General features: G+C 60.7%; 1 protein-coding gene across 1 annotated transcript in view; it reads right to left on the reverse strand.

Annotated features, from left to right (window-relative positions):
• Positions 1 to 2,387: 2,387 nt before the first annotated feature.
• The window catches only part of GRK1 (G protein-coupled receptor kinase 1), a 15,199-nt gene continuing 7,335 nt past the window's right edge, over positions 2,388 to 10,251 (reverse strand). The window contains exons 5-7 of the mRNA XM_023217750.2: positions 5,821 to 5,945; positions 4,132 to 4,333; positions 2,388 to 2,979 (exon numbers count right to left, since the gene is read on the reverse strand). Of these exons, the coding sequence (XP_023073518.1) occupies positions 2,684 to 2,979; positions 4,132 to 4,333; positions 5,821 to 5,945 (623 nt within the window). The 3' untranslated portion in view covers positions 2,388 to 2,683. The remainder of the gene's footprint in view (positions 2,980 to 4,131; positions 4,334 to 5,820; positions 5,946 to 10,251) is intronic.

Raw genomic sequence — 10,251 nt, forward strand, 5'->3', positions numbered from 1 at the left:
GGCTGAGGCAGGAGAATCGCTTAAACCCAGGAGGCAGAGGTTGCAGTGAGCTGATATTGTGCCGCTGCATTCCAGCCTGGGTGACAGAGAGAGACCCTGTCTCAAATAGAAAAGAAAAGAAAAGAAAGAAAGAGAAAGGAAGAGGGGGCCGGGCGCGGTGGCTCAAGCCTGTAATCCCAGCACTTTGGGAGGCCGAGGCGGGCGGATCACGAGGTCAGGAGATCGAGACCATCCTGGCTAACACAGTGAAACCCCGTCTCTACTAAAAATACAAAAAACTAGCCGGGCAAGATGGCGGGTGCCTGTAGTCCCAGCTACTCGGGAGGCTGAGGCAGGAGAATGGCGGGAACCCGGGAGGCGGAGCTTGCAGTGAGCTGAGATCCGGCCACTGCACTCCAGCCTGGGCGACAGAGCCAGACTCTGTCTCAAAAAAAAAAAAAAAAAAAAAAAAAGAAAGGAAGAGGGGGGGGGAGGGAGGGGAGGGGGAGGGAAGGAGGGGAGGGGAGGGAGGGAGGGAGGAGAAAGAGTGGACCCGAAAATCTGTCCAGCAGCTTCCCACGGGCCTCCTCCTGGGCCTGCCTGGGTCTGCTCAGGTGCACCTGGATGGGCAGCTTTAGGTCAAAAAGCACTGGACACCCCAGAGCTTCTCCTGAACATCCCAGGTCTCAGAAGTGTCCGACGCTCAGAGCCAGGACAGGAGGAGGCCGGGACGTTTATTCTGCAGTCCAGGTTTGCTTCCCAAGAACAGTCTGCAGGTGCGTGAGGCACCTGGACAGGACACGGGAAAGTCTCCACAAAACCAGCCGACGTGGAGTTCTGTTGGGGTTCTGTGGGAAGACACGCTCCTAACCCTGGGGCACGGCAGACTTGGGATCTGCGGGAAGACACGCTCCTAACCCAGGCTCATGGCCTATCTTCCCTCCAGAAGATCTAAAACCACATAGGAGGGAGTTGGGTCCCCATTTTGGCTGCAGTCAGCAAATCTCCAAAATTGTGGATTGCCAGGGTCGTCTTCTCCCCAACAAGAAGAGGACGACCTGGCAGCCTGGGGACTGAGGGCACAGGCCCTGCCTACTGCAGCGCTGACTCTCGGGCAGTTGTCTCTGCCGCTTCTGGGAGACATGCCGAGACCCCCCAGTCCAGGCTACAGAGGACCCATCTCTTCCGCTCCCTGCAGGACATGACACCCCCAAGTGGGACCTTCCCAAGCCACCCTGTCTCCATCAATCACATCATCAGCCACTCGCCACAGTCCGTCTCGCCAAATGAGAGTAGACAGGGCTTATTTCTACCACCAGCTCCGCCCCAAGGCTCACGGGGACATCCCACCGTCTTCTCTCCCTGTGACCACATGTGGCAGGGTCAGGCTCCTTCTCCCACTGGTACAACAGTGGCCGGGGCTCGAAGGAAGTTCTTTCCTAAGAGGAGCTCAGAGACCCTCTCTGGAAAGGAGTCCTCAGGCCCCACATCGCCACCCCTCCCCTGTGGCTTGGATGGACTCCCTCTGAGCCCGCCGCTGAGGCCATGGAACCCAGGCCACCACTGCCGGCCCTCAGGATGGAGTGTGTCCTGGAGGCAGTTGCAACGGAACTTGCTTCTTACAGTTAAAACACAAAGCACTTGGGGAGCCTTCAGTGTTCAAAGTGCAGTTGGAAATGACAGGAGCATTGTGGGTGGGGCTGGGCTGTACGAGAGGGTGGGCCACGAATGTTTTCCCGGCTACGGCTTTAGGACTCCAGTGCTGCTGCTACTGGGAACACAGAGAGGGCTGCAGCAAGGAGCTCTGTCCCTGTGCACGAGGCCTCGGTCTGAAGTGTCCCTGGGAGACGAGACGGACCAGCCCCGGTGAGGGGAGGGGTCAGAGAGCACACGGTCCCGGCTTTGCCCGCCAATAGCAGCTGGGGTGCTTGCGGGGCTCAGGGTCCAGACAGAAAACATTTGCAGCCCCCCAGCTCAGGGGTGGGAACTTTGCACCAGCTACCATCAGCTGGACACCGAGATGAGGAGACCCCGAGAGGCACTGAGACCCCCAAACTCCACACCCACTCGCCTCCTCCCAACAGCCCAACAGAGCCTGCGCCTGGCAGATGCGGACCACGGCACCCCGGCGTGCAGGAGACCACGTGGCATGTAGGCCAGCAGCACAGGGCCCGGGCACCCTGGGAGGCAGGAGCCTGCACAGAGGGGCCTGCGGGGGCCGATGTCCGGCCCTCCCCAGTGGGGCCCGGGGTTGTGGCCAGGGTTCACCAACCCCTGACCTGGCCACAGTGCACTCCCACTGAGGAACGTGGCTCTGGGAAGCCGACGGATAAGGTCTTGGGAGGCCCAAGCCGAGTCTCTGCCCCTGACCGCACAGTTGGTCACTCACCAGTGTCGGAGGCTCCCTGAGAGTCTGTAGTTTTTGGCTTACTCCCTCTGGAGAGTGTCTTACGTCCTCTCTGAAATGGAGCGAAAGGACTGAACTACGCGGTCGGGGGCTCACGGCACCAGGGTGTGCGTCTCGCGGCTCAGGCCGACACAGGCTTTCTCCTCCTTGGGCCGCAAGGAGACAGCGTGATGGGGACCTGGGTGGAGGGAACCGCGTGTCCCCTTGCTGGCGGACCCCAGGCTGGCACCACGGAGGCAGGCGGCTCCCACCGAGCCCTGTGGGTCCTTTTCCTCCACGTGGACTCTGGGGCGTCACCTAGGAAACCAGACACATTCCTGACTTGGATGAGGAGCCAGAGCCCCCGGAGATGCCCTTCATGTCATCTGGCATCTGACCGTCCGAGCGCCACACGTTCAGCTCGCCGAAGATGCCCGTCTCGATCATCTCCTCCTGCCAGGGGACAGGGCAGTTGCCAGTGGCGAATTCCTGAAAGAATTCTGTGTCTGTTTTGTCAAAGACCACACCTTTGACAGTGGAAAAGGCACCCACGTCCTGAATATCCTTTGCGTAGACAGTTTTGGAGTCTGGGATGAAAGGGGGTATCAGCATCCCTGTGGGAGACAGAAAACACAAGCCGTCTCTCCCAAATACCCCTTCCCCTGGGGCCCCGTCCCCACTGGGGCTTCCCCTGCACACTCTGCAGACCGCAGACCCCAGGTGCTTCAGCACTTGCTCCAGAGAACTTGGCAGCTTCCTCCCAAACCAGCGTCCCTCCCTGACGCACCATGGCCCCGATGGCCAGGCACAGCCAGTCACAGACATCAACATCCCCAGTGGGTGGGTGGGCCCCTCCTCGTCCTATGACCCCTTGGAGCCCCCTTGGGCTCCCTGACCTCAGCCATCCTTGCCTTGCTGGGCCTGCCCAGGGCACCTGCCTGGCAGTCACTGCTGTGACGCCAATATACGAAAGCGACTTCTCATTTGGGGGATCTCCTGCTCTCTGGTCACCCGTGGCCGGTCCTAAGTTAGTCACACTGCACGTGGCCTGACCCTTCCACCTGACCACAGGGTCCTAGACAGCATGGCTGTGTCTCAGACACAGGTGCATGAACATACGCACACACATGCACACACACGCACACACGCACATGCACACGCACGCACATACACACACACACATACACATGCGCACACGCACATGCACACACATGCACACACTCATGCACACACACGCACACATGGACATGCACACACATGCACACACGCACGCACACACATGCACATACACTCGTGCACACATGCACACATGTGCACACATGCGCCCACATGCACACACGCACACATATGCACACTCACATATGCACGCACACATGTGCACACATAGTATCTTCCACATCCACTTGACAAGCAAGTGCTGGTGGGTGGATGACTTTCTCGCCAGCAGACAGGCTGAGCCGCCGGCCTCTGTTTGATCACGGGCTCCCTCCAGCACCCGGGGACGTGGTGGAAGGTTTGGGTCTTGAGGTCCCAGTGCAGCCGGCATGTTTCCTGCCTCTAGTGCACCCAGAGCCCTCTGGCCTGATGCCAGCTCCATTGGCTTGTCCTGGGGCTGGGAGAATGAGTGGAGGACTGGGGGCCTTGCTGGGGGCAGAGGGAGAGCCTCGGGGGTCTCAGGCACTCCTCTCTGCTGACTCTCACAGGCTGGACGGGTGGCCACACAGCACGGACCCCTCTCTCCCCGGGGCTGAGGCGTCCAGCAGTACCGGCCTCCAGCTGCCTCCAGTTAAGGTCCTTGAAGAGGAAGTGGGTGCGGAGCTTGTCGCAGGTCTCGTCTCTGAACCCCAGGCGCTTCTCCGGGTCCTTCTCCAGCAGCGCCTCACAGAAGTCCTTGCTGGCCTGGCTGAACTTGTCAGGATACTTCACGGGCTCCGAGATGATCCGCTGCTTCAGTTCCTTGTTCTCCACCTGCAGGGATATGCATCGCCTTAGCCCTGCCGCACCTGCCTCTCTCGGGCGGTGAGACCAGACCACAGCTCCTCCCAGAAGAGCCACTGCTCACCCACGTGGGTGGAGGACCCGTGAGGCCTTGTGCCCCTCCCCAGCACAGCAGCATTGGAGGCTCCAGTCTCAGGAATGGAATCCAAAAGGCGAAGCTCCCAGGAGCCACAGGTGGGTGCTGTGCATTTTAGGGACTCTGTCTGACCCACCCCCAGCACAGCCGCACCCACCGAAGGAGGAGGAGAGACAGGAGGCTGAAGGCCAGCACGGGCCCAGCTGGGGAGCAGCCTCTGTTTTCACTCTGCCATGGCGGACAGAAGCCTCGGTGGCTCTGTGGTCTTCAGGAGCTGTGCCAAGGTCTCACTTCCCCACCAGAGGCCCCACTGGTGGGCACAGTGTGAAAGGTGCTGCTCAGCCCCCAAGGCCCCTGGATCAGGCCATCGATGCCCCTCCCATAGACATCCCCTTGCCCTGGCAGCCCACGCCTGTGCCACGTCCCACAGATGCAGAGTGGCCACGGGCGTGTGAGAGTCCCGGGACGACTCTGCTGCAAAACCTGTCTTGGCGGGATGGGTCACACGTCCAGGGAAGTCAGGAGGGAGAGGGGTGGGCATGGCCCAGGTGGCATCGAGGGGGTGATGGGTGACCAGGGAAGAGCCACACCCCTCCAGCCCAATGGGACTCTGAGATGGTGGCCTTCTGGCTCTGTGCGGCCACTCCCTCGGTCCAACAAGAGGCAGCCCCAGCCCTGAGCTCTCAGTCAGCTTCACTGGGGAAAAGCCAGCTTTGCTCCACTTGTCTCGAATAAGGGACTGGCACCTCCCAATGTTATCTCTATTTGCAGTTCTGGTGACCTAGGAGCCGAGACAGCCCAGGGGGTGCTCAGAGGAGACCCAGCAGCCCAGAGCAGTGCTGGGCCCACCGTGGGCTGTGGGGTTCTTGGCACCTGGGGAGAAGGGGAGCTTGTGCCACAACAGCAAAGGATAAGACCGTCCAGGGAGGGGGAGCCCACTCCAATGTCCCAGGAGCCCCGGCCTCGCCAGTCCCCAGGGGATGAAGCTGCACCCCATGAAGGTGGCTTGTCCTGGGGCCACAGTGGGAAAAGTCACCCTCCCTTCCCCTGCCTGCCCCAGAGGGACCGACCCAGCAGGGCCCTCAGAGGCTGAGTGGTGGTGTGCTCTCCGGTGGGAGGGTCTGCCTGCTCTGGGGCACAGGGTGACTTGGAATCCCTCAGCCCTTCCACCTGCAGGCCTCAGGGGCTGGGAGCGTCACTCATCGAGACAGAACAGCATGGCCCAGGAGCGAGACCCCAGGACGTGAATCTGTGACCTCCCCACCCCAGGGCCCACGGAACAACTCCCAGGTCTGCCCCAGTAACAGACCCCATCGCTGCCCCGTCGCCAATGAGCCAGGGCACCAGGGTGGCTGCAGGGACACCTCCGGCCGCCTCCTACCTTCTCTCCGCGGGCTCGGAAGGGTCCTCTGGCCGCAATCATCTCATACAGGGTGACCCCCAGGGCAAAGTAGTCCACAGAGAAGCCATATTCCTCGCCCTGCAGGAGCTCGGGGGCCATGAAACCTGCCAGCAAGGGACATTGCGGGTTCAGAGGCGGTCACCTCCATGGCGGGCACGCACGGCGGCAATCGCAAGACTGATGCTCTGAGGATGCATCCCCCGGGGCCTCAGCACTCTCCACATTTGGGACCAGAATATCCTTTGTGGAAGGGCTGCCCTGTGCGTTACCGGGTGCCGAGCAGCACCCCAGACTCTGCCCATGGGGTGACAGCAGCACCCCTAGGCTGTGACAACCAAAAATGTCCCATGCCCACTCCAGTGCTGGGCACAGGGCGGGACTTGTTGACTGTAGCTGCACTGAGGCAGCCTTCCTGGACTCTTACTGGGGAGAATCCAACTTCAATATCTTTTGAATTTTCCTCTTGAGCTGGTCAGATCACGCACGCTGAGGTGGGTGCACCACATTCTGGGAACCACGTTCAGAGGAGGCCTGCGGAGCCCCAGCCGTCGGTCACTCTCCTCTTCCTCGGCTGTCGGCCTGTTCTCCAGTTGTCCAGTGTCCCAGGAGTGCTATGGGTGTGTCCTCTCCAGAGGCAGCCCCAGTTGTCTGCCAAGAAGGCCCTTAGCTGCAGGGACTGTCTCGGGATGGGAGGATGGGTCTGGGCACAGCCACGGGGGCTGTCTCGGGATGGAGGGACGGCTCTGGGTGCAGCTGCTCTCCTGCAGTCATTCATCCTCCAAAGCCACCTTTGCACAGACACCAGGCACTGGGCACTGACTGTTCCGTGCTGCTTCAGGGGGCTCTGGCAGCAGCTTAGCATTCTGCTTCCTCACCCATCGTCAGTCTTTCAGCTGCCATGACGCTGCCGCTCACACCCTCCTTTGAGCACGTGGGTTTGTGCTTTTAGTGAGATTCCTTCACTGCCCCTGTCCCGGGACTTCAGGAGGGAAAGCACATCACATGTGTGTCCAGCCATCGACTTTGCCCACGAGAATATCTGAGTGTCCGCTTCCCGACACTTCACTAAATTCCAAACACGCTTTCCACTCCTCACTCTGTGCTCTGGCTCTGCCAGCGGATCAGGGGGCAATGGAGCCGGCAGCCTTGCTCACTCATCTGCTGGTGTCTTGTTAACGTCGAGGCAGATCTCTAGGCTCAGCACTTCCACACTCACAAACACGCCTGCTCTAGGTTCGTGCCTGGAAGCCACGCCAGGCTCACGTATGTCTGTCTAGTTTGCTGAAGCCGAGTTCTCTGCCTGGTCCCACAGTCTCAGCTCGAGGCTTCTGCACCCTAAAAGGCACCTCCCCTCACCGTGGCCTGACTCTGAGGCAGCCAAGCACCTCTCAAGCCCTTCCCAGCTCCTCCTCACAGAGAAGACGGAATCCAGTGTGGACTGTGGCCTCCAGGCACCCCCACGCTGCTCAGGCTGGCACAGGGTCCTCTCCTCTCCTCCCCACCTCCAGCTGAGGCTTGCCCACCTACCTGGCCTTGTCCACCTTTTGTGGCTCCCTGCAGACCCTGCCAGCCAGGCTGTGCCCTCCCCGGCCCTTCCGCCCTCTCCATGGTATCCCTCCTTCTTCACAGAGATGAGGTTCAAGGCCACAGCCACGCACTGAGGTTTTCCTCTCCTTGTGAGCAAGCTTCCCCTCCAGGGCGGAAACCGCAGATCCCACCTGCCTCAGCTCAGGCACTTCCGTGGTCCAGCCCTGTGCCTGTTCCACGGAGCTGGGGCGTCTCTGAGTGATGGCCGCAGACCCTCCACTCCCTGCTGCGATGCCACCATGGTAATGAGCACAGCACTTGCTCCAGCCTGCCCTGAGTGCCAGGCACAGCAGTCCACTATATGCCATGAGCTCGCCATGGGTACTCCTCATCGCATGGGTACTCCTCATCGCATGGGTACTCACGATGGGGATGTGCAGCAACTTGTCCAACGCCACGGCCCACACCCCACAGCCCACACCCCACAGCCCACAGGCCACTGTCCACAGCCCACAGGCCACGGTGCATGGTCCACAGGCCACAGCCCACACCCTACGGCCCGCAGTCCACAACCCACAAGCCAGTCCACAGACTGTGGGCTGCCTCCATGAGTGCTCTGCCCTCTTGTCTCCAGTGGCCACAGCCATGAGCTCTGGTGAGTCAGACTCCACGAGAGGTTCCGACACCTGCCTGGCCCCCGAGCCAGCTCTGTGTGGCACGTGGGGCCTGTGTGAGCTATGTCAGCTCCCCAGCTGCCACCCAGGAGAGGCCAGCCCGGCACACAGTGGTGGACAGGCCCGTTGGATGGCCCCATGACGGACATCCTGGGACTGGGCAGAGGGGCTGCAGGCTGGGGCATGGGGGCTGCTGGGGCTGGTCAGTTCTGACATTTCTGGGTCAAGGTCCTTCCTGGTCCTTCACCGTGTCTGAGGGCCAGGCTAATGTGGCCACAGAATGCTTTTTCCCCAAAAGAGTCGCAGGAACCCTCCTCCACAGAGCCATAGGCCCTGAATATTCCCTGCTGGTCCAGGATTACACTGACATCAGAATTCTGCCCAGACTCTGGGTAGGAACTGCTCACATGATCACAGCCTCTAGACCCACCCAGAGCCTTCTCAGCTGCAGACCAGGCACAAGCAAGGCCCACCAGAACGCAGGCTCCTGTCAGTTCCTGGGCCAAGGAGCCCCCCAGCCCTCTTGACCTGACCCCATGACGCAGCCCGGACGGTGCACCTGTTTGTGCCCCAGGCCTCCCAAGGGACCTGCAGCCACGCAGCGGCCAGTAAATATTGACAGAAAGCATGAGGGAGCCAGCTCTATCTGCTCTGTTCACAAATTCTCTCGCCCCTCAACTCAAACTGAGGACCGGGCATGACCGGCCCCGCCCTGTGCACGCTCCTGGGCTGGCACAGCACTGGCAAGGGGGAGTCCCCGGACAGACTCCTGATGGCTGGGTGTCTCTCTCTGCGTGGGGGGCTGTGTGGGAGGGTGCGAGAGTGCCAGGAAGAAGGACGCGGACTCTGGGGCTTTGCTGAATTGGCACCGGCCTCCCAGCCTGCACCCTGAAGTCAGCATCTCCAGGTCACTGTGCTGAGGTCACGGCCTGAGCCCAGCCCTGCTGTGTGCACCTGGAGCTCCGAGGAACGGGCACCAGCGAAGGCAGGGGGCCCCCTGGTGGCCAGCCGGGCCATCACACTGGGCCTCAAAGCTGGGCCCTTTCCATCCATGAGGTTAACTCTTCAAGTCCTGGCCTCAGAGTCCACCTGGATCTCCCCGAAATGCGTGAGGCGGCTTCCACCCACGCGGTCACACCCAGGCTCGGCAAGGATCCCAAAGACTTGAGGGCCACAGTGCCCACCGCTTCTACAGACCCAGAAAGAGGCTTGGATCATCTCACGAAGAACAGGGGCCACCGGAGGCTTCCTTGAGCCATGGGATCCCCAGGGTGAGCTGCCTTCCAGAAAGTTCTCAGACCTTCGACCACTGGGTGCCTTTCACAGAGCCCTAAGCACTCAGTGGCCACTGAATCCCACATCCAGATTGCAACCCAGCCGTGAGGGGTGTGAGCACAGAACTCCCCTTCTTCAGAACTGTGGGGAAACAGTCCTTAGCCCCCATCCCGAGATGCACCTTCCCCTAAGTCCAGCTGGAGCAAGGATGTCCCCACCTTGGCCACGGCACAAAGACACCCAGTGCCTGAGCAGCCACATGGGAGGATCCGAAACACCAGCGCACACAAACCCCACCAGGCAGCAGCACCGCCTCCCCAGAGCCAGAGCAACCCCGGGGAAGGGACAATCTCTGCAAATCCCAGCAGAAGTGAGCCATGACACGCGGACCCTCAAGACTGCAGAGGAGGGAGGAAGAACTGAAATTCACAATGTGGCTGCTGTACACAGGCGCCGGGCACACAGCGTGTGAGGTCTCCTCAGCAAGCCTGTGCACCAAGTGCTAGCAGGAGGCTCGGAGGTTAAGTAAAGCACACAGGCCACACACCAACAGGTGCTGGGCCCAGAACACGGACCCCACTCTGCTTGACTGTGGGGGGTCTCCTCTCCTCCACAGGTGTTGCGAGCCTCCCTGCCTGGGGGGAGGTGAGAGGAGATGAGACGGGATGGGAGAGGCAGCAGGATGCACCGTGCATGTGCATTCACACACAGGCACACGGACACACGTGTGTGCACACAGAGATGCAGGCATGCACACACAGGCACACATGCACACATATGTGCACAAAGACACAGGCATACACATACAGGCAGACAGGCACACAGACACACATGTGTGCACAAAGACCCAGGCATGCACACACAGGAACACATGCACACACAGACACACATGTACACAGACACACATATGTGCACAAAGACGCATGCATGCACA

Source organism: Piliocolobus tephrosceles, chromosome X, assembly GCF_002776525.5.
Source record: "Piliocolobus tephrosceles isolate RC106 chromosome X, ASM277652v3, whole genome shotgun sequence".
Taxonomy (NCBI): domain Eukaryota; kingdom Metazoa; phylum Chordata; class Mammalia; order Primates; family Cercopithecidae; genus Piliocolobus; species Piliocolobus tephrosceles.